Source organism: Podarcis liolepis, assembly GCF_965112155.1.
Source record: "Podarcis liolepis genome assembly, chromosome: 8".
In the NCBI taxonomy this organism is placed as follows: Eukaryota; Metazoa; Chordata; class Lepidosauria; order Squamata; family Lacertidae; genus Podarcis; species Podarcis liolepis.
Window position 1 is genome coordinate 18,677,112 of NC_139560.1, and position 25,330 is coordinate 18,702,441.

The following is a 25,330-nucleotide window of genomic DNA, read 5'->3' on the forward strand; positions in this document are numbered from 1 at the left end:
AGCTGAACCTCAGATGAACTGAGATGAGAAAATTACACTGGCATATCTTCAGTTGAGCCAGGGTTGGGGACTGAAGCCTGGGTGATCCCAGCTGAGCTGGAAATCACCCGGCTGAGCTGGAGATCTATTGCATCACGAGTTGCTCATCCCAGATCTTGCTATAGGATTGCCCTCTATGTCACCTAAATGCGCTTGTGTATTTTATTTTATTTTATTTTTTTAAATGAGCTTTAAGGTTATAACTGAATAGTTAGACAATTATGCTTATTCTTTTAATAATCAGTTATGACCTTTCAAGAGTAAATTTAATGCATAGATCCAGTGCAGAAAGCCCCTCTTTTGGCCTGCTGCAACAAATTAAATATCAAAGGTAGGTAATAGCCTCCATAAATGTTTGCTTAGTCCCTTTCTGTCAATCTGCTTGCTTATTATCTATCTACATTCCTTGACTACCCTTGGCCTGTCTCAGCAGTTGATGTATGAGTAGTTGGGGGGAGGGTTAAGAGCAAATTACTTAAATTTCACCACACAGAAGAGAGATGTAGAGGGCTGTATTATTAAAACTGTAGAATTGTTAGTCATTAAAATCCACAGCAGACATAGTTTTAACAAGTAATATTAAATGACTACAATGGGTGAATATTTTTAACAGGAACATCCTATCATAATACATTCTTGTATAATTGTTCTTCACTTTTGGGATTCTATTAGTTTCTGTCACTGAAAGCAGGGTCCATTTTGCATTTTGTCTATTTGCATTTGTTTTGTTTTAATACTCACCGTCATTTTTGGGTGATTCCTCCCATGCCTCCCTCTTTATGATTTCAGTAAACATTTTAAATCTTTCAAAAACAACTAAAGTCTTTGCATCCTTAAGTCATCCTTTTCATTTCATTTTGTTTCATTTTGTTTTGTTTTCAGAATTTATGCAACACTTGGAATATTTTCAACAGAAAAACAATGCAAAATTTTATAAACAAATCCCAAATGTGGCACAGCCTCATTCGTGAGGCAGACCTACCTCTGTAAAGATATAACATAGAAATCAGGCATTAAGCATTCCAGTTCTTTAGGAAGAGTCTGAACACTTGGCGTGGGCGAAGTTTAGACTTATTTAATCCAAAGCTGGCATCTCAGCACAGAGCATAAGGCATTATTTTAGTTCTATAAATAAAGATGCCACACATGTTGCAATCACAGAAGGAAAGTACAACAGTTATTTTTGTCTCCTTGCCTCCAAAATAAAGTGTCAGCGGTGAAATCCTGCTGGTGTATTTTGATGGGCTGAACCTACTTTAAAAGAATACTCCTTCCTCTCTGACACAAAAACACACAGAGACACAAATCCAATATCCCAGGGCACTCACCTCAGTTAATCAAACTGACAATTTCAAGGGAAGGGGATATATCCATGTTTACCAGGCACTCTTCCCTATGGGTGTGTGTGTGTGTGTGTGTGTGTGTGTGTGTGTGTATGAGAATGGATACATGTTAAAAGGAATGGAGAAATCTTTCACTTTTGGTTTCTCTCATCTTCTCACGTTCTTAATCATAAATTCAGTTTGTCCCAGTGAAAAAAAGAAGTCAGCATGAAAATTTGCACATATTTCTATCCACATTTCCTCTAACATCCACTTTTTTGTTTGCATGGGGGTAGGAAAACTGCAGCACAAAATTCAGAGAAGTGCGCGTTTCTGAGGATATTTGTATTTTCTCCTGCCTGTTGTTTTCAGAAATGTGGATTAGGTAGCTTTTCATAAAAATGTGAAGGAGACTGAATTCTCCTACCTGTTCTTCTTTTATAATCACCACCCCCTGCCCCTTTGGGCCTTTAAACAAATGTACTTATAAATCTTTCTCAACTGCCCTTCATTGAAACGAATTTCAGGGCAGTGTACAATGGGCACGATTAAAACTATTTGTACCGGACACAAATACAACAGAACAATAAAGCAACAGCATTTATAATGAGTTAGCAAACCAAGAGGTAGCACTATAATTAATGGAGAGTAATCGTAACCATTTACAATGCCTGGGCAATTTTTCTTTTGCTTTTCATGTTTCAACATGGCACAGAAAAGATTCTAATGTCACCAATCAACCATGCCTTTTTTTGGGGGGAGCAGGATATTCCAGAATAAAGACGCCATCCTAGATAAGCATGAGGACTGGGTCACTATGCACATGTCTCCATTTTCATCTGAGAAATTTTAAAACCACAAAAGAGGGGAAGCCTAGGATTCCTGGCAAAATATGAAATGTAGTTTCTTAACTGAACAGTAGAGAGCCCCCGTGAAGCAACTACGACCATTTAAATGCAGTAATGGTGCTGAATATAGAAGCAGTAATTAATGACAAGAGGGAGAGGGAACAAAACACTGTCTTGCACAGTTTTAGTAAGTGCTATAGATTTTCTCTCTCTACGTCAGACCACTTTCTTCGCCCTTTCACATTCCAAGGCCCGTACCCAGAACACATTGTTTTCATTTGTTATTGTAAGTTTTTATTGAAAGCTTTTGAACTGAAAGCGCTGTAGGAACTAAACATTACAGTTAAATTTCAGGGGAGATAGGAAGCTGCCTTATACCACACCTCACTCAATGGGTCTACCTCACTCAGTATTGTCTACACTGGCTGGCAGTGGCTCTGCATGGTTTCAAACAATAGTCTCTCCTAGACCTGCATGGAGATTTTGGAGATTGAACCTGGGTCCCTCAGTTGCTCTACCACTGAGCTATGGTCCTGTTCATCTCTCTCGTTCTCTCTCTCTCTCTCTCTCTCTCTCTCTCTCACACACACACACACACACAGAGAGAGAGAGAGAGAGAGAGAGAGAGAGAGAGAGAGAATGAATAATAGAATTGTAGAGTGGGAAGAGACCCTAAGTACTCAAGTCCCAACCCTCTGCAATGCAGAAATATGTAGATGTCCCATATGGGGATTGAACCTGCACCCTTGTTCTTATCAGCCCCACACTGTAACCAGCTGAGCTATCCTTCAACATAAGTAGCAAATAATACCACGTAACAGACACAACTGAGATACTAGATATTTCATAGTATATCTTTTGTGGATGATTCAGAGAAAAAGATAAGAATTTAAGAATGATACTGCTAGATCAGACCAAAGGTTCATCTGTTTATTTTATTTATTTATTATTTTATTAGATTTATATATTGCCCTTCATTATAAGATCTCAGGGTGGTTCACAGAAAAATGAACGCAGCAGCCTTCCACGCCCACTGAGGCATTCCAGGAAGCTGCATTCAACCATCATGACCAGCAGTCATTGATGGTTCCCATTCTCCATGAATTAATCTAACCTGCTATCTGAGCTAGTGGCGCGTGCGATATCTTGTGACAGTAAAATCCATACCTTAATTACACACTGTGAAGAAGTATGCCCATCTCCAATCTCATTAGATCCATACTCTTCAACCTCATAAAATCAGAGAGTTGGAATGGACCCTGAAAATAATCTAATCTAACCCCCTGTATTGCAGGAATATGAGGCTGTCCCATAGGAGTACCAAACCTGCAACCTTGGCATTACCAGCACCACACTCTAACCAACTGAGCTCACTGGCTAGCTGGGGTTGATGGGAGTTGTAGTCCAACAACATCTGGGGATGTAAGTTTGAAGACCACTACAGTGGATGACCATGAGCTCTGGTATTATGAAAAGGGAAGGAATATCCTAACTATTAGTATATTTATAAACTTCCATAAATTTCCCACCCCACCCTACATAGATGCCTTTCCTCATAGGGGAAAATGCTTCATCACCTCTGAGCTTTCTTCTTGCCCTTTTCTGAAGCTTTTGGAGCTCTACAACTCTGCAAAAACTCAGAGTCTAATTAAGGAAAATTTAAAAGAGATGCGGCCTGATTTTCAGTTCCACTTTACAAGCAAGAACAGACAGGATAAAATTAGAGCATCAACATCAATTCCTATAAAGGGACCAAAGTTCATGCTGGTAGCTTTGAAAACACTATCCAACCATCTCATCCTCTGTCATCCCCTTCTCCTTGTGCTCCCCATCTTTCCCAACATCAGGGTCTTTTCCAGAGAGTCTCTTCTCATGAGGTGGCCAAAGTATTGGAGCCTCAGCTTCAGGATCTGTTCTTCCAGTGAGCACTCAGGGCTGATTTCCTTCAGAATGGATAGGTGTGATCTTCTTGCAGTCCATGGGACTCTCAAGAGTCTCCCCCAGCAACATAATTCAAAAGCATCAATTCTTTGGTGATCAGCCTTCTTTATGGTCCAGCTCTCACTTCCATACATCACTACTGGGAAAACCATAGCTTTAACTATACGGAGCTTTGTTGGCAAGGTGATGCCTCTGCTTTTTAAGATCCTAAAGTAGCTCAATTTAAATTACATTTTTTAAGCCATCCTAGAAGAGGAGGCACTATCCTAAACAACATCATCCAGAATGTCTTGCTTTGAGGAAGGATGTCACTCCTGACAGCAAGGCAGCATGGGAGTGAAGATGTGCCACTGCCACATTAGCAGTAGTAAAACATTTCAACGTTAAGGAAGGTGATTGCTGGCTGCGCCTCACCTCAAATGGTACCATTTCCTGCACCAACTCTGGAATAGTTCCACACTGTTTTGCTCATGCTCAAGCAGTCCCATGACAAAAGGGATATCTGTTCATAATGAAAGCCAGAATTGTGAACCCCCAGCCCCCAGTTAATTGGTATTCCTTGTATCATTGATTCTAGCCAGAGAAAATCTTTCCTCTGTTCATAGTTTCCATCTAAAAGTATAATTGTGAGAGGTAGTTAATTTGAATGGCTTTAATTAATATTTACAAATAGGGGAATTTTTGCTAATTAAATGTTCTAAGAACGTTTGCCCATCTCCGTTAAGGGGAACTCTCTGGAGCATATTTTTACACTAGATTTTAGCTCAAAACTCCCATTGACATTAACAAGAGTCTCCATGCAGAACGAGAACGGAATAAGAAATGCAGAAGCATGCCAGAAATTTTAGATCAGCAATTTGCCCTCGGAGTTTTATTACTGAATGCTGGGAGATAGTGCAGCTTGTACATTTTTGACTTCCATATGAAATGTTTAGGGGAGATATTTTGTTTCAGCCCAAAATAAACAATGAATATGCTAATTCCCCCAATCTATTCAGGTTGTATATATGACATGTGGAGATGGAGAATTTTAATACTACAATGGGGAAAATCTTTTTGTTTTTGTTTTCACAAACGGAAGGATAGCAACCTTTCCCCAATATGTTCACTTTCCACATGCAGATTAGTCGAGCAGATGTGTGCCCATTTGATTGGTTTGATCCACAGAGTTATCTTTTTTACAATTGCCACATAATGTTTGTTCTGCACCATCATTTTGGAGCATGACATTTGTAGTAAAGGTCCCAGCCACTCGCCCCTCCCTCACCTGCCTTTGCCCTCCGGCTGGGTCAGGTTTCTGGAACAGAGGCCGGCAGCCTTTTACTTTTTTACAAAGCAAAACGCAACAGAGCTGGTAATGCTGCCACCACTCCCTCTTCTCGGGGTACCTGGAGACACAGTCCAAGGGAGAAGACTATGCTCCTTTGTTACCAGTTGCTCCACTCTACAAGTTGCTTCCACAAACTTGCAGGCAGAAATTTGTCAGGTATAGTGTAACCAATTAGTCAGGCGTTGGACTTAGCCTTAGGCACATAGGACAAAAGAAAGTTTCTTTTTTAAAATTTATTTAAAAAAACAAAGTTAACATGCTTCAAAAGCAGGCACATCTTTTGTGGATTACATGCAAGAAAAATAAAGACATTGCTTAGTATAACTAACTAAGATACTCACTGCTAAACACAACGATAGAGATAAGATAATTCAAAGTCCTTCAGTAGATCCACATTACAAAGTCAGCAGGAATCTCCATCACAAAGAGTCACTCAGAAGGACTGCTAGCAAGGTGGTATGCTAACAGCCGGGCAGATTTGCAGGTTGCAGAGTGCGCTTTTCTCAGCCATTCTTAGGAACTTTATTCACAAATCTCACGCGGAACCAGAACCCTGACCCAATCACAATTCTTGATTACATTCAAATTCACCAATGACCAGCTTATGGGCTAATAATTTTAACTTGTGACAGCTGAGCTCATTAAGTTCTCAGAACTTGGATCAAAGAGTTTCCTCCCTTCCGTGGATCTTATGCAGATACACATTCCCAGGCAATTAAAAGATAGATAACTCCGCTGGTTGGGTGTGAATAACTTAAACCCCAGGTGTCAAGCTCTCAAATCAACTGGAGAGGTTTCTTCCTGCGATAAGCCTTTCACACCCTAGGAACCTGTTGGTCTGCAAGGTTAAAGCAACAGGACCTCTTTCCCATAATTCTTGTGGCTTGCTGGCTTCCCACAAGACCTTGCTCTTTACTTGACCAAAGAACAGCTTATTGAAATTTCTACTTTACTACAACATTGGAAGCAGGAAGTTTGCTGTAGATGTGGAGGCTCCTCACACAATTAACTAACATGTTGAAGACCAGAGTTCAGTTCGCCACTCAACCACGAAACTCACTGGGTGTCCTTCAGTCACCATCTCCCAGCCTGACCCACCTCACAGGGTTGTTGTGAGGACAAAATGGAAAGGAGAAAGAACCATGTCTGCCACCTTGAGCTCCATGAAGGAAAAGGGGGGTATAAATGCATGCATAATTAAGAAATGAAGTTGCACAGAGAGCTATCATGCACAGAGAGCAGACTCCCGCTTCAGAAGCTGGTTTCTTAATTAGTTATTTAACAAAATTTATGTACTGTTTGATTAGGGGTGGGGTTGCTGGTTTGTTTGTTTTTCTTCTTTTTTATTATGCATTTTGTGTTTTAAAGCTGCGAACAGCCCTGAGCTCTATGGATAAAGGGTAAAATGCAAATTTAATGAAGAAGAAAACCTCTAGGCTGATTACAAAAAAAAAAAATCACATTTCTAATATAATGATTATGATAATAATTATCATAACAAGTTATGCCCCAGTATGGTAACAACGGGGTCAGGAGGAGACCCATGACTTTGGAGGTAGAACTCAATGCCCAACCCCAGAGCCCCTTTCACCACAGTTTTCCATGTGCAGAGTTGGTCATTATGGTCCAAACTATAGGTTTCTCATGCCACATCATTAACCTCAAAAGATGGACATTGTTGGCTCTAATGAGACCACTCCAATACATTTGTTACATGCGTCTGGTGAGAAGGTACAATATGTTTGATACATAAGTCAGTAAGTGCTCTGGTTTCAGGTTAAGTAATTTTGAATCTGTTGAGTTCATGTAGTTCTTTTTCCTGTAGTAGCTACTAGGTTTAATTTGTTTCAGATAAGTTATGTACCAAATTATTTTATAAGTTGAAACATTTTAGAGAGCTTTTTTGGCAGAAGCTAGAAGTATGGATTAATTAGTCAATGGTTCAAATTTTATCTAATGTACCAAGGGACTCTAGATTTTTATCAACTGTTTTGTTGCAAAAAAGAAGTTATAGAATGCATTTACTCATTAGACTTAGAATTTTTTCATTATAGCAAAACTATATTTCCATGTCTGTTGAAGGAAGGTTATTTATGGATCCACTAAGGAGTGGCATTGAGTTCACTTCATAAATTGCCTCTTAGGGAATGTTTTCATTTGACCAAAGGTTTTGTAAAATTACAGCTGTAAATCAGAGGCTCTTACTAAAGCTGAAAGGGAGAATCATGGGTGTTTTGTATTCAGTGGTCCGTGTTTTCCTGAGCTTGACTCTGGACAAAGGATTATGAGCCCCTGTATTCTGCTTCAATACATGATATCCAATCACAGAGCATTTCAGGATTTGGACCACTGCCATTGGCCCTTAAACTCTGAGTTATGATTCGCAGCTTGGGAGTTTAGACAGCCAATCATGTTGAGAGTGGGAGTGGTCCATGCCTTCATAAATGGATATAAGCAGTCGCTTTGTCCTTGTTGTCCAGTTCTGTTAGTTCAATAAAGGTTCTTGCTGTTATCACTGCATCTTGCTTCATGGGAACCCACCTACACTTCAGTGAGAGTCTATGCTCTTCAAAACACTTGAGGTTCAACTGGAGTCTGTAGGTTGCATCTATTTCTACCCTTCCATCCACAGAAGAGTATTTGATCAAATGAAGGCCTCTGCCAATAAAAGGAGTGGAAGGGACTTGCAGCATTTCCCCCTTCATACTGCAACTTCTTATGCCATATTTGATTTTGTTCTGGAGAGTCCTCCTACCCTTTAGAGCACTTTTTTTTTTTTGGGGGGGGGGGGTTTGGAGGACCACAATATGAAATTCATATGCCCTGGAGAAATATGTTGGCACATGTGTCTTGAACAAGAGCTTTCCTTTCTTGTCAGGGAAAATTACTTCTGAAGCATAAGAGAATGTCATAAGCAGAAAGTGTGCTAGTGAGTGGTATGGGGATCAGCTGCTTATTTTATTTTATTTATTTTAAAAAGAACCTTCATCAACATAAGTGAAAGACTTTAAAGACATGTTCAAAATAGCTCTTTGGAATCCAACTCCAAATTGCATTTAACATTAAAAAAAAAAAAGTTTTATCACTGCTCTGTCTGTTGTGCTGGGGACTTTCAGGAGGAAAGGCAGGATATAAATCAAATAAAAAAAGAGATAGAAATAAAACTCTTACGAGAAATACAGATAGGCAGCTGACTTTCCTAAACATTTCCTGGAATGTTCACTATCAACACTTATTAAAACTTAATTTATGGGCTGGAAGGGATAAAAATTATGCTTTCAGAACTAGTCATACTTTAACTGTGTATAGTGTCTAATGAAGTAAGGGGATGGATTGATGAGGTTTGGGGAGATAAATTACTACATCTGCTAGATGCAATTAGAATTTACAGTACGTTCAAAGTCTCTGTACAAACACATTTAATTAATGGATTGAGTCTAATTATTTGTGCTTGGGGCTCAATATTGTATCTCAGGTGAAAAGTAATTGGTGAAAAAAAGACTACAAGCTAGTCTCCTTTTCTCCTTTCTAATTAGTTGTGGGAATTAATATTTTTAAGAACAAATAGAGAGTTTCACAATTCAGAGAAAGCTTTTGTGTTTGTGGCACGTGATTTTGAGTATGTCTGCACTAAATAGTTGCCGCTGCTCATTGCACGTCATGGAATTAGGCTTTCCATGTCTATGTTGTGATGCCAGCAGTTCTTCAGTGGTGTGGTACCACCCACAATGACAAGATTTGGCATTATATTACTTTCGGCTTTTCAAAAGTTATGCAATATTATTGTTGTTGTTTAGTCATGTCCGACTCTTCATGGACCACTCCTGTCTTCCACTGCCTCCCGCAGCTTGGTCAAACTCATGCTGGTAGCTTCAAGAACACTATCCAACCATCTCGTCCTCTGTGGTCCCCTTCTCCTTGTGCCCTCGATCTTTCCCAACATCAGGGTCTTTTCCAGGGAGTCTTCTCTTCTCATGAGGTGGCCAAAGTATTGGAGCCTCAGCTTCAGGATCTGTCCTTCCAGTGAGCACTCAGGGCTGATTTCCTTAAGAATGGATAGGTTTGATCTTCTTGCAGTCCATGGGACTCTCAAGAGTCTCCTCCAGCACCATAATTCAAAAGCATCAATTCTTTGGTGATCAGCCTTCTTTATGGTCCAGCTCTCACTTCCATACATCACTACTGGGAAAACTATAGCTTTAACTATACGGACCTTGGTTGGCAAGGTGATGTCTCTGCTTTTTAAGATGCTGTCTAGATTTGTCATCGCTTTTCTTCCAAGAAGCAGGTGTCTTTTAATTTCATGACCGCTGTCACCATCTGCAGTGATCATGGAGTCCAAGAAAGTAAAATTTCTCACTGCCTCCATTTCTTCTCCTTCTATTTGCTAGGAGGTGATGAGACCAGTGGTTATGATCTTAGTTTTTTCCCCGATAGTGAGCTTCAGGCCATATTTTGCACTCTCCTCCTTCACTCTCATTAAGAAGTTCTTTACTACATCGCACCAACTTCTCTTGCTTCTGCAAGTCCTGCTTGGACAGAAATCAAGCAAATCTGACCCTGTTCTTGGAATTCTTTTTCTTTGCTCTTCCAGAGTTGATTTACTTGGTACATTAATCAACTTAAGCTTGGAGCCACTGCATTTGAGTATTACTATAATGGGGGAATGAAATTGAAGTTACCCTGTCTTTCCAACAATTTTCTCGTTTTGATGTCTTGCTTTCCCATCTCCAGTGCATAATATGGCAATTAGCAGTGCATTGCAGACTTTTGTGCTCCTCTCTTTCCCCCATTTGTGTTTTTCCTCTCCCGCCCCCCCCCCACACCATTAGTGAAAAATAGTGATGAGTGAAAATTATTCCACACATACTCTAGGCAGGGTACTGCAGTAGGCCCACTTGCAGATATGTGTTTACCACCCCAGTCAGGAGTTAGGGTTGGCATCTTGCTGATTGCTCTGTTTAGCCAATGCTTTTGATACATTACCACAGTATACTTCCTGACATGCTGCGCATTGGGGATGAAATCCCTGTGGCTGCTGGGGCATGGTGATCTCTCTGTCTCAGTTGCAATTCCAGCAGCCCTCAAAAGAACTCATTTTGCAACAGCCTTTGTGGTGTACCTCCTAATGTACTGCTTATCATGGGGAGAAGGAAGAATGTCTCCTTTTGAAGATCTCTGCACACCTGCACATCTGAACCTGCCACTGTCTGGCTTGGAAGGGAAGCAAAAGGATGCAGCTTATCTTAGGGGTAAGAGTAGCAGGGATGAGGGCAGGTATTTTTCTAAGCTCCTAGTTCTCTGGAATGATCCAAGGTCTTCCAGGTTTAAAAACAAAAATTGGTGTCAAAACAGGGAGAACTTGAGGGAAGTTACCAATCTCTCATTTTACTTTATTTGAATATGAGGCCAGTAAACCTCTGAAATGACAAAATAATGCCAAACCCATAGATTTTTCTCTAAGGAATCCACATAACATATTCCTGCAATTAAAACAATTTTCCCATTCCATGCACTTGGAAGTCTGCATTGGTGAGCCTCACTAGCAGATGTATATAAATTATCTGCTACTTAAGGATAAAATAATTTTTTTGAAAACCAGTGAATGACCCACTTTTAGCTGATATGCCAGCTAATGAAACATTGTATGCCCAATAGACCAGAAGAAGGAAATGGCTTCAACCATAGAAGTTGTTTCCCCTTATTTATATATCTGTAGTACTTACAGGAAAGGAAGTTTCCCCTGCTTTTATAGGTTAAATAAAATTGTTACTGGCATTTCTTACCGAAAGGTGGAGTCCAGAGTATAAGGGGGGAAATGAATACTGAGCTACCTACTAGCAGGAGTGAATGATTATGCAATCTGATATTCTCTGAATTAACGAGTAAATTCTTTTAAATATATTGGCAATTATGTTGACAGAGCCGTAATAAAACAGGGAGGAACCGGAGAATGAATGAAAATTAAATATTGTGAGCCAAGAATTCAGATAATGGAATCCAGTCTATTACATTGACTTCTGTGGAGCTAGGCCAAATGATTCCACCAACTTCATCACTTTTTTCCCATTAGAGCCAGCAATCCATTGGCAATAAGCAATCAGTTGTGGCAGAACTTCTAACGTGCTCACATATTATTTTGGAGAGCACAGCCGGAAGAGAAAGAAAGGAGAATGCTGTCAGCTGATGGTGGCTGAGATCAATGCAGCTACTTTAGATGTGCTTTGAGGGTTTTCACTTGCCCTGAGTGAGTCACCCCCCTTTTGTTTTTACTTTAAGTAGGAGAACTTTGCTCCATGGCCTGCTTGTGTTTTAGGAATGCACCTCCAAAGTCCCCTTCCACCAGGCAGAACTAGTTATAAATGACAGGACTCACCTAATGAATAATGTCGGTGCAAGCCCTTGGGCAGTGGGGCTCCCCGCTCTCCTTCCTCTATGTCCCATGGTGCCCCCCAAAGATGACTTGGTGGGTGGGAGAACCCCAAGAACAGTCAGGAGGAGCAGAGGGAAAACCATTCCATCTAGCAAGCTGCAGGAGCGTTCGTCATAGCACAACACTGAATTTCACCTTTATACTCCTAGTTAATATCATTACTATAGGGACGCGGGTGGCGTTGTGGGTCAAACCACAGAGCCTAGGACTTGCTGATCAGAAGGTCAGCGGTTCGAATCCCCATGGTGGGGTGAGCTCCTGTTGCTCGGTCCCTGCTCCTGCCAACCTAGCAGTTCAAAAGCATGTCAAAGTGCAAGTAGATAAATAGGTACTGCTCCGGCGGGAAGGTAAATGGTGATTTGCCAGAAGCGGCTCAGTCATGCTGGCCACATGACCTGGAAGCTGTCTGCAGACAAACGCCGGCTCCCTCGGCCCATAGAGCGAGATGAGCGCCGCAACCCTAGAGTCGGTCACGACTGGACCTAATGGTCAGGGGTACCTTTAACTTTTTACTAATATCATTACTAAACCGATTTAAATTCTCTCCATCCAAGATGTAATCCCCATTGAACCGGGGTGCATTCCCAGCCCAGTGGGTACAGGATTGCACCTTTACAGCACAATTCTATATGTGTCTATTCAGAATAAAGACCCATTGAACTCAGTAACGCAGCAGGTGGGCAAAGGAGTGTGACCTTTGTTATTTACAATTGTGTTTTGAAAGTTACAAGGGTGGGTTTTTTATACTGCACTTTATCATGATTGCTTCCAAGGTGGTTTTCAACAACAGAAGAATGAAAAGAAAATTTTAAATACAATATACTAAAGCAGACCATAAATAAAAGCAGCAGGTGGAAAAATCAGGTGCATGGCTGAGTGAATAGCAAGGTTATAGCCTGGCATCTAAATGATAACAGCTTTGATTCCAGGCAGGCCTCCTTGGGGAGATAATTCCATAACTCTATCCGTTGGTGACATCAGCCTTGCTGAAGCATTTGGAGAAGGACATTTTCAGATGACCTTAGCCTTTGGGCAGGTTGATATGGAAGTAGGTTTTCCTTCAGTGTAATACCTCAGATTATAATTTATACACTTTGTGAGTTCCCAGCCAAGTACAAAAAAAAAGGATTAAAAGGTGTTAAAATCTTGCTGTTTAAATGTATAGCCATCATTGGACAAAAAGTAGTCACTGATGTTATGTGGTTAATCGTTAAACTTATGTGGTTGCTTTTTCTTCTTGGTGTAATTGGCTTGTTGGTCACAGCAGACTAAAAAACAAAGTGTTGGTGTCTCAGTTTTCATTACTTGCTAATTACTTGTATCTCTGACCCTTATTTTTCTGGCTGCAGAAAAAAAAGGAAAATAGTTCAAAAGGTTAATTATTCTCAGTACACTTCTTTTATCTATCTTCAGTACTCAAGGTCCTGATTTATCTCCTGTGGGGCTTCTGTAGAGCTGCAATATTACTCCCTAAAATGCATCATAATTTCTTTAGCTAGTAGAAATTGACTCTACTTGATTGTTGCCCTGAACTCTTTTATGAAAGCTATAAAGGAATTGTTTAGATTACTTGTTTTGGTTTATTGAGTTGGCTTCACCCTTTTTTCTTTTTCTTTTTTACCACTGTCTATACTGTGACATTATGCATCATATCAGAGACCTTTTCCCCTAAGAATGGATTGTCACATAGTGCAGGCAGCGACCATTTTAGGCACGTCCAACATTTCTGCGACCGCGCATACACACATTGCGCTGAACCTGGAAGTGACCCGAAAACATCACAAAAAGTAACAGAATGGGGCAGGGGCAAAACAGGGTGTTTGCAGGCTTTTTCAATGGTGTTTCAAATATATGCTATTTCACTTATGTTCTCTTGTGGTAATGGCAATTCTTCTTTTACAGAATTACAGAGCAGTTCTTGTGGAAATCCTGGAGTCCCACCTAAAGGTGTCTTGTATGGTACAAGGTTTGATGTTGGTGACAAAATCCGCTACAGCTGTGTGACAGGATACATCTTGGATGGACACCCCCAGCTCACCTGTATAGCTAACTCAGTCAACACAGCATCCTGGGATTTTCCAGTTCCTATCTGCAGAGGTAAGATTAAAGAGCAATTTCTGTTCAAAGGGAAGCATTTCAAAGTACCACTGACTTCAGTGGAAGGAGACATGATTAACTCCACTGAAACCACCGATAACAAGAAAGTGATTGGCCTTGGTTGGATTGTATCCCTTATTTTTTTCATACAATGTACTTACTTTCAGTTACCATCTCACGAGCAGCTGCTTCTAGAACACAACTGGGGGAAATTCGCAGCGAATGAAAAATTGTGTTTGGTAGTATTTCTGATCGGATTCCAGTATTTCCGTACACTCCTCTGAACTATAATGCCAGCATTTATTTATTCTAACTAAAAAAAGGGAAACATTCGCTGCCATGTTTGATTTGACAAAATCAATCAATCATCATATTAAAATAGGTCCCTCACAGGCCAATGCATTTAAAGAATATTACTTAAGAGATGCATAAAACATAACAATGTGTCAGCTTTCGCCAACAGTTAGGCCAATAAAAATCATTTGTGGTGGTTAAAACCCATCAAAATAAATAGCTATTATAAAACAAAGCCATAAAGTCTCTCACACTCTGAATAAAAATGCACATAAAAATATATAAAAGCTTCATTTGCAACCAAGCTCACTTTCACTATCTGTTCCTGGGTTTTTACCAGCTATGTATGCAAAAGATAACAATAAAAAGTGACTGCTGAAGTGATTTGCATATGTGTTTCAATCGTATGACCCCCTACCTCTTTTAAGCTAATATATTTGAAATTAGGGCTGCACACCTGACTTCCAATAAGACTTAAATAAGCTCAAGCCCAGCCACATGGGTTTTAGATCTGAATCCAGTACTGATCAGATTCCAGCTTTTAATGACTGTTTAATGAGGGAAGCTCTATACTGATAGGCCTAAGTTAGTAAGGGGGTTAACCATGTATGTGCTACAGCAGGGGTGGGTAATCTCTGTCCTGGGAGCTGATCCACCCCTACTCCCAAGTGTATATTATAAAAACTCTGCTCAGTTCAGCATCCTGATGGGGATGCAAATTCCTACTCACCAGTCCCCAGTCATTTGATTGATCAGTCAAGGAGAAGAAGCAAGAATCCTCTTCCTCAGCTGATATACACAGACTGGCATGCAGACACTGGAGGGCTCACCAAGGGTGAATGCAGCCTTCATACTGAAAAAGTTAGCCACTGCTGTGTTAGGAAGAATTGTGCTTCATTTGCTGGATGGGAACAAGAAATTCAGTTTCAGGATGCAAATAGCTGCAACACTGGGAGGTGGTATGGTAAAGATCTAGCAGAAACAGCGGAGAGATATTGATAAGTAAGAGCCTAGAAACAAAGCAAAATTGTGTGAAAGTCATTTGAGAAATACTCATTATTAGTACAAGATATTTATGGATAAAAAGGTAAAGGACCCGTGACAGTTAAGTTACGTTGCAAATGACTCTGGGGTTGCGGCGCTCATCTCGCTTTACTGGCCAAGGGAGCTGACGTTTGTCCGCAGACAGTTTTTCCAGGTCATGTGGCCAGCATGACTAAGCCGCTACTGGCGAACCAGAGCAGTTCACGGAAAGGCCGTTTACCTTCCCGCTGGAGCGGTACCTATTGATCTACTTGTACTTTGACGTGCTTTTTAACTGCTAGGTTGGCAGGAGCTAGGATCGAGCAACGGGAGCTCACTCCAGCGTGGGATTTGAACCGCCGACCTTCCGATCAGGAAGCCCTAGGCTCAGTGGTTTAGACCACAGTGCCACCCGCATCCCACAATTCTCAAACCTGGGAGTCAGTGTAGATCCTTTAGGACTGGTGTTATATAGTCCCGGTGACCGCTCCCAGTCACAAAATAGAACTAATACTATTCTTTCTAAACATACAGTGCTCTGACTAAAACTGTTTCTACTGGAACAGCTGCAAAAGGCTTATCTGTGGCTGAGCTCGTTTATTTTACATACTTGTGAAAATGTGGTTGCCCTTGGAAATTTGAGAAAACTTACAGAACCAGTTTATCCTTTTATGACACTTAACATCTATCTGCATATATACCCACCTATCAAAAATGAGATGCTCACATGACAGAAACAAGGAACGCACCCTTGCAATAGGCTCACTAGGCAAGCTACATCTGCATATACGCTTAAACAGAATCAATTTTATCAGGCCTCTTGCCACTTAATAGCACACTGCTTTATTTATACAATGTGTGGCTTTGCTGGAGGTTATTGAGGGTGATTACTCTGTAATGAGCTCCTTATTACTTTCCTCCAGTTTCTGGTGAAGATCCTCCTTGATTAAATTATCATCCATAGGGAGTTTCATTTGTCAATGTCCTAAAACTCCCTATGAATGAACTTTTAATTAAGGAAGGAGCATCTTTGCTTTTTCATAACCTACAAACCTGTGTGTCTACTTGAGCCAAGTGTTGGTAGTTCTGAGTTCAAGGAAAAGTTGATTAAATAATTGCAGGTGATTGGCAATCTCTCCTTCTGGTAAACAGTGTCCACCCCTTGCTTATGGTTTGTGAAGGAGGATGAAGAAGATATCATTCTCAGCTCCACACATTACATAAATTTACTATGTTGTCGGAGTGAACTCAATGCTCCAACCACTTTGCATGACTTATTCTGTAAAATAAACTGTAACATAGTATGTATAATTGTCCAGTAGCAGCTTAGAGACCAACTACGTTCGTTCTGTGCATAAGCTTCCATGTGCATGCACACTTCTTGAGATACACAGGAAAGCTTATACACAGAACAAACGTAGTTGGTCTCCAAGATGCTACTGGACAATTTTTTTATTTACTTTGACTGTGTCAGACCAACACGGCTATCTACCTGAATGTAAGATATTATGTTGTTGTATTAATATGTGAGCTGTTGTTAAATACATGTTTAGAGTGGGTAGGTGGGGGAACAGGTGAACTTCCAGAGGTTGTTGGCCACCAGCTCCCATCAGACCAAGCCAACATGGTCAATGATCAAGTATGATGAGAGTTGCACTTCAGCAACATCTAGCAGACCACATGTTCTCTACCCCTGATTAATAGGTTTAGAGATTACCTACTGAAAATGGTGTAAAGGTAAAGGTACCCTGACCATTAGTTCCAGTCGTGGCCGACTCTGGGGTTGCGGCGCTCATCTCGCTTTATTGGCCGAGGAGCCGACGTACAGCTTCTGGGACATGGGGCCAGCATGACTAAGCCGCTTCTGGCGAACCAGAGCAGTGCACGGAAACACCATTTACCTTCCCACTGGAGTGGTACCTATTTTTATCTACATGCACTTTGATGTGCTTTCGAATTGCTAGGTTGGCAGGAGCAGGGACCGAGCAACGGGAGCTCATCCCATCGCGGGGATTCGAACCGCCGACCTTCTGATCAGCAAGTCCTAGGCTCTGTGGTTTAACCCACAGCGCCATGTACTGCTTCTTTAAAAAAAAGTACTGGTCGGTATCCATATGATGATTGGCTGTGAAATGCAACATGCTCATTATCCTTTGGCTTTGCCTTATTTATGAAGAACATTCATAGGCTGTCATTAAGGGTTGAAACCTTCCAATAAAATATATAAGGTAAGTTATAAAAGAAGTAGCATTCAACCAACAAAATGTAACACTGAAATAACCTCAACAGAACCAGCCACAGTACTAAAAGAATAGACTATCCCATCCTGTAAAATTCCTGACTCCAATAAATAACCACCGCTCACTCTCAGTAAGCAGCCATTGGGAAGCCGGGTGCACAGTGTAACCGGCAATGTTACAATGGATTCTTGAGGCTGGATCTGCACAGGGGATCAAAATATCAGATTTCCACTGCCCATAGACCACTGCTGCTGATCAATGTATGTGGAGAGGGGGTGAAGGGATCTCATGGGCTAAACCCACCCAGCACTATCACCACCCACTGCTGCCATCAGAGTGACTTTGGGGCAGTCATGATCTATGAGCCTAACCTACTACACAGAGAGTTCTTGTAAGGTAAAATCAGGATAGCCTGATCCTGCCCTGAGATCCTGCCCTTGGAAAAGGGTGGGATACAAATGTGAATGATGAATAAGGAGTTGGGATTTATTCTGTCCTGTTGCTGCTTGCTTTCAGTTCAGTATCCAAACAACCAATAGTAGCAAACAAATTCATTAACTCTCAATATTCTTGTCATGCAAGAATGGTAATAACTTTAAAAACTTCCACTTCTTACCAGATCTACTAGAACTGCCAGTGTTCATTAAAATAATGTAATTTTATTGGGTTTATTAGAAATGCAAAAAAAGGAGAGAGGTTTAATTGAAGGTAGAACGATTTAGATTTATTATGTTGTGAAGTGGTCAATTACACTGTGCATCGCCCATGACCAGTTTTTAAATACATTTTTCTCTCCTGACATATTAATTTTGATTGGGGCATTTTTAACAGTGAAACATGACAGCAGCTTCATCATATCACCTTTTACTTTTGAGATAGTGTAGAAATTGCAGGCTGCAACGTGCTGCAGAGTGGTGGAAATGATTCACGGAAGGCTAATAAATAAGGTCATAGTTATATATAATATTGTCACTCTGCAAAGGTTATATTAATTAGATGGTTTGATAATCAGGGATAATATTCTGACTTTTATTTTTTAAAAGGTTGCTCTATTTATAGACAAAAGCTGCAGCTAGCTCATCAAATAATATTATATTGCCTTCATTTTGAAGATGCATTTTAATTTTGATTCATTGTCAAAAAGCAGTTTGGCCCTGCTTCTTTCACTAAAAGACAGTGGGCATGATCCAGCTATTTGTCTCAATGTTTAGGTCCTTCATTGGGATTTTTAAGGCTATTAGCTTCAACTAAATTGTGTTCATAAGACTGAAAGAAGAGCCCTGTTAGATCAGTCCAAAGGCCTATCAAGTATAGCTGTCAACTTACAGATTTGAAAATAAGGGACCAGCACCCTCGAAAATAAGGGATCAGCAGCCAAAATAAGGGATGTTCCAGGCACAGGTATGTTCAACTTCTGAGCCCCTCCAATCCAAAGGCAGAAAGCCCAGCCAGCAGCCAAACAAAGCCTCAAGTGGTGGTTCCCACAGCGCAGCAACCCGGCAAAGGGGATGCAGCAAGGAAAACCACCGTCACCTCTCCGCTGGGAAGCTCTGAGCAAAGGCAAGTCCCCAGGCAACGCGGCCGATTTGATTGGCACAAGGCATGCAAGCTCCACCCCCCCAGTCATTCTTAGACTCCTTATTGGGTGAGCAACAAAGCCAAGCAACACAGTTGGAGTCTCTCTCCTCTCTGGCCGGCAGGGACGGAGGGAGAGGAGCTGCTTCCTTTGAAACCCGGGAAATTTAAGGGACATCATCAATAAGGGACAGCAGCGGGACACAGTGCTGGGATAAGGGACTTTCCCACCAAATAAGGGGCGGTTGACAGCTATGCTATCAAGCCCAGTGTTACGTTCTTGCAGATGCCAACCAAATTCCTCAAATAAGCCCACACGTAGGACAGAAAGTCAGAATTACCCTTGCAGTCAACTGGTATTCAGAAGCATACTGTTTCTGATTCTGGACATAACACACAGCCATCATGCCAAGTAGACATTGATATCCTTCTCCTCCATGTATTTGTTTGATCCTCTTTTGAAGCCAGATGGGTGGGGTATAAATAATAAATTATTATTATTATTAAAGCCATTACTGTATCTTGTGGTAGCAAATTCCATAGTTTAATTATGCACCATGTGAAGACAGTGGTACCTCGCAAGACGAATGCCTCGCAAGATAAAAAACTCGCTAGACGAAAGGGTTTTTTGTTTTTTGAGCTGCTTTGGAAGACGATTTTCCCTATGGGCTTGCTTCGCAAGACGTAAACGTCTTGCAAGTTTGTTTCCTTTTTCTTAACACCGTTAATACAGTTGCGACTTGACTTCGAGGAGCAACTCATAGAATGTGGTGTGGTAGCCTTTTTTTGAGGTTTTTAAAGACTTTGGTGATTTTTGAAGCTTTTCCAAAACTTTTCCGACACTGTGCTTCGCAAGACGAAAAAAATCACAAGACGACAAAACTCGCGGAACGAATTAATTTCGTCTTGCGAGGCACCACTGTAATAATAATAATGTCTGCCTTGGACCTTCCAAGGTTTGTCTTCATTGGACGGCCCCAGGTGCTAGTATTGTAAGAGTTGGAATAAATGTCTCTTTATAACATATAAAAAGGCATGCTATTTAGGGGAAATTGCTTGCCAAAAAAAAAGTGAATAGCATGCAGTATTGCATACAAATTGTTTATATTATGGAAAATGCACACTTTTTTTAAAAAAAGAAGTGGACTTTTTATTTTTAAAAATCACAAACTGGTGAATAAATGTGGCAAACCTAAGGTTGAGAAAACAGAAAAACTGGGAGGAATGGTTAAAACAATATTGAAACCGTTTTAAGACCCGAAACCCTTTGGCAAGGACTTCTTGGGTATTTCCCAAATGGTGCACATATAATCCATTGAACAGCTTGAGAATCTGGTTGATATGCAAATAGTTTGAAGTCCTTTCCCTTATTGGTTGCTAGTTCTCTTGAAAAAAGCTACCCAAGCCACTTTGTTTCTCTGCTTCTATCAGTGCAAGGTGAGAAATGATTTCTGTTTTATGTCTTGCATTTCATAGCAGTATGTTATTTAGTATCTAGGGATTGTTTTATATTTTGTGGCACTATACACACTTTATTCGCTTGCTCTTTATGTGGCAGACATTTTATAGCTGTAATAAAATGAAATTTAAATTCGTTCTACAATGGTAGCATATTGACAAACAAAAAATGCACTCTCTTGTTCTTTTTCTTCTTCCAGAAACTTTTCAAATATGGGGAAAGCAGAGCAAAAGCTTTAATGTCAAAATTTTGCCTGGTTTGGGCCAGCTAGTTTATCATAAAGAATGCAGAGAAATGCCACTTTGTATCCCAACACTGAGCTGTTAATTTGGAGCAATGTTTCACTTCCCTTCCATTAACCAGTTGAAACTGAAGTCAAGTTGGACCTTTAACTCATACTGTTCTAAAGATCTTATGCTTCAAAGCTTTGGCCAAAACTCTCTTTCCATGAATGGGTCACTGGATTCTGGAATTCCAAATCATCTGGAACTATGCTTGCAAAATGAAAGCAGAGCATTAGGAATTCTCTGTTGTTTACCGCGTCTTTGGGTTCCTACAGTTCTTTTATAGTCCATTTCTCATGTACAGTACAGCACAAAAATGAATATTGATGCCATCATAAGTAAGGATGGACCAAATGGTCTCTCTCATGGAGAGATCAGGAGGGCTGCATTTGGCCCCTGGGTCCGAGATTGTCCACCTCTGGTTGATAACCACCAGTTCTTGTTTATTGTTTTAGTCTTGTACACCTCCTTCTGGCAACTCCTGCAGCCAAGCTAGTGCCAAACATATTGTTCTGCTTTCCTTTGCACTACATCAGCGAGGCTGAGAGGGAGGTCTTGTCATCTGGGCAGCCCAGGACCTCCATACACACTGCCTAGGCTTGCACACCTTGGAAGGTCACGTAGGTGCTGCTAAGGCCCCAGAGGTGCACTCCATTGTCTCTCAAGACAGAATACTTCTGTAGTTAGAAATTGTGATTTTTTATTATTAATAAAGAAAAGAATGGGTTCAACATCTACAAAATCCTTCAGGAAAGTTTTGCTACTCTTAAATAGACTGTTTCTGTTTCTCCTTAAATTCGTTATGTTTTACATGAGTGGAAACCTCTTTTTTTTTTTTTAAAGATATTTAGATTTGACTTCCTTGATAACAAATATTTAAAATTGCACACCACATCAAAAATATTTGGACCGAAGAGCGACTTCATACTTTCCAACATGTCACCACAGAAAACCAGGATTGCGTTTTCTGGGATGTGCTCCTGTGCGAGTCACATGACCCATGCAAGATCATGGCCAAAAGAACACCTGTCTTTTGGGGCTGTGGCGCCCAAAATACATGTTTTGGGGTACTGTGCTCTCGAGAGCACAGTCCCCAAAATGGGTTGTCCCCATTTAATCAGAACAGTTAAGGAGCATGCAATTTATACATTTGTTCTATTTGGGAATCAATTTACTGTATGTAGAATTGACTTCTGAATATGCGATAATTGTCTGCAACTTGCAAAACTATATGTTGTTTTTAAAATGTTCCTTTTATACAGATGCTTCTAATTTTCTGACCTGATGTTACATTTTGTTCTTGGCAAGGAAGTCAGTGAGCTTTACAGTTTCTTCTCTTTCTCCTCCCCCATTAGCGATAGAACCTTTCCCATTAATCCTATAAGCCCTGATAACCATGGGTGTTCCTTCCTCCATATCTTAATTTTGAGTTTTTCTCAGCTGTTGTTTAAAGAATTCCAGTGGATTACAGGCTCCTTTAAGCTTAAGAAGGCCAAGGGGGCACAAATTATTTTGGCAAGGTTGAATTTTAGCATAGTTCTGTCATTTTAACTATTTATTGACTTTAAAGGCATTGGAATTTGCAGAAGCTGCTCAGTCAGGGGTTCTTATGTGTTTGCCTGTCGTATTTCGGAAGTAGCAATCTTCCAGACTAGTTATTTTCTTGTCTTTGCTGCAAAGAATAATCTACTTTAAAATATTTTTAGTTTATGATTAACTCTGCCCTAGTTGTCATTTTAACCCACTTTAGTATTTAAAGCCCCAGAACTAAGCATATACTTTCTTGGAGCATCTAGTTAGCTTATTTATTTGGAGTATGTAGCTTGTCAGTTAGAAAGGCTTGCAGGACACTGTATTGTAAAGGCTTAAGGTTGATAAATCCGCTCCACTTCCCAGTGGGGAGGAGCTGCGGTGGACCGCGTGGCCACCCACTCTCCACCGGGGCGGGGGACCTTGTCCCCTCTTGCCTGGGGGATCTCGGCCACGTCAGAGCCCGGCCAGCCAACCCGCTGGCTGGGGGGCGTGGCCGGGGCCATTTAAATGGAGGAGCGAACCAGAGGACTTTCTCTTTGGCTCGCTTCCTCAATCACCCACCCCCTCCCTATTTTGCAGGTTAGGCAATGGCCTTGCTATGGACTTCGGTTGGTCGTCTTGGTTGTCCGAGGGGCCTGGTAGGAATTTTTCCACTTGGTAAATTGGCACTGGCCACTTGGTTTTCACCTACCTCGTAGCAATCGTCACAACTTTGTTAGGGTTGCAGTTAGGCATTGTTTGACCTTGTGTGGGGGAGGAGAGGTGTGGCCATCACCTGCCCCTCCATGCTTAAGGGTATTTCATTAAAGGAATCCGGGGGTGTTGTTCTAGTCTGAAGCCCAGCTGGGGGGCTAAGTCCTTGACACGACCCCAACGGGAACACCAGGGGGAGCTTGAGTTGGTCCGCATTGACAGGGCTCCCCCTACCAGTGGCTTACCCTTACTGGGGACTTCCTGCACAATGGGCAGCAGTCAGATATAGTCAGGTCCAATCAATGCCTAAGCCAATAGCACTCACATTCTGTAATTTCAATAAAGTTGTGGCCAAAATTTGCCCAATAGCATAAACCTAATATCCGTGTCCTTGTGTGAGTTATTTCCAACGAGGGGGTGGCTGCGGGGTCTCGACACGCAATGGCATTCTTGTTATGCTACCATATCAGCTTCAAATAAAGACATCTCCCAATGGACCTGGGCCCTCAAGGTGCCCGCTCTGAGGAAACTATGGAGGGTGGCAAGCCTTTTCAGCTGTTACACTCCATATGTAGAATTCTTTCCCTAACAAGATCCGTTTTGTGCCCTCATGAACATATTATTGGCAGCAGGTTAAAATCTGTGTGGCAGGTTGTGGGTACAGCAGGAATAACACACATTTAAACAATGGTCTTGGGTGAAAACACACCACAACGTTGATTACAGAGCAGGTAAGCAGGGTTGGCATGGCAGTAGGACAAGGAAGAGATCATCATTCCACTCAGTGCTTGCTGTTGAAATGGAATTCTGCCTGATGGTTAGAAAACACCCAAGGCGCAAGGACTATCTACAAAAACAGTACAAACTGTATGAATGTTAAGAAATTGCACGATTCAGAAAAATATGGTTCCAGTAATTTGACTGTAAGATATAGAAAATTAAGTGATATGTATGAAAAGGTCGAAACTTAAAGTAATACTATGTTTAATCTAAGTTACAATTAAATTGATAAAAATTACTCTAAGTCTAGAAATATAATATTTGAGAAGTACAAAATAAAAAATGAAACAAGGTAATAAATTGCTGGCATTTTTATTACAGAGAATGCAGAGTAGGGAGATGTGAGGAAGTCCAGTTAGTTATATAAAAATGTTATGAACAGTTGTGCCTTTTTTCTTTTTTTTTCTTTTCTATATTGTTCGTTGGTATAATTGTATGTTTTTCTGTTTGTTAACTTTTTTGGTGAAGGGATTTTGTGTGTTTGTTTTGTGATTTCCTATTTTATGTTTGAAAACTGAATAATTTTTTTTAAAGAAAACACCCAAGGCGCTTGGGGAATTGATCACTGTCAGACCAATGCGTGGTGCAGATCAAACATTCATGATCCCCCTGTGCAACCATGAGAGATGTTTAGGCAAGGCTAGGCCCCATCCGGCTAGGGATGTGCCTTGACCTTATCCTCCCTCAGATCCCTTAAGCCTCCCTGTTATGTACTGAGTTGAATAGGATCCAAAATGCAGCAGTCTGATTAGTCCTAGAACAATAGGATTCAGAATGCAGCAGTCTGATTGGTCCTAGAACAATAGGATTCAGAATGCAGCAGTCTGATTGGTCCTAGAACAATGCAGCAGTCTGATTGGTCCACGGGAGCCACCCAATCCAGCTCCAGGTGGAAGTGAATTCACAACCTGATTGGCCTACAGGAGAATCCTGGAATTAGCCAATCACGTGCAGCCCATTGTGTAAATAATGTATATAAAGCAGATACTTTGGGGAAACTTTCATTTCTCCTCACCACTATGAGCTGAATAAAGAGCATGAAATCCACTCCCGACTCCGAGTATATTTCACTCCCCTACTGCTCAATGCCATTTCCACACAGTATTGTGACAAAATATTAAGCTCGCTTAACAGAGTGATACACTCATTGAGGGAAAAGGGTGGGTGGGGAACCTCCCAACTCAGAGCCAATTGAGGTTGGGAGTTATAATTATTTTCCAGCCTGGTTAACCAGTGGTCCAGCTAATAAACTGAATGCATCTTAACATTGCTTTAGAGGCACAGGTTTGGGCAGCTCTCTAGGGAGAGTTTGAAATTTGCTTTCCCCTGCATCCTTGTAGTCCCAAGCTGGTTGGTTACTGGGCTTCAGAAACCTGATGAGAAATAGATCACAGGTAGAAGGACTATTGTGTCAAATTTCAATAGGAAAAGCTCTAATA

At 41.0% G+C, this 25,330-nt stretch overlaps 1 protein-coding gene across 5 annotated transcripts in view; it reads left to right on the forward strand.

Moving 5' to 3' along the window:
- CSMD3 (CUB and Sushi multiple domains 3) overlaps positions 1-25,330 on the forward strand; it is a 591,548-nt gene that overhangs the window by 161,248 nt on the left and 404,970 nt on the right. For all 5 annotated transcript variants that reach the window (XM_083516438.1, XM_083516434.1, XM_083516435.1 and 2 more), the window contains exon 4: positions 13,816-14,010. In XM_083516438.1, coding sequence (XP_083372564.1) covers positions 13,816-14,010 — 195 coding nt within the window. The remainder of the gene's footprint in view (positions 1-13,815; positions 14,011-25,330) is intronic.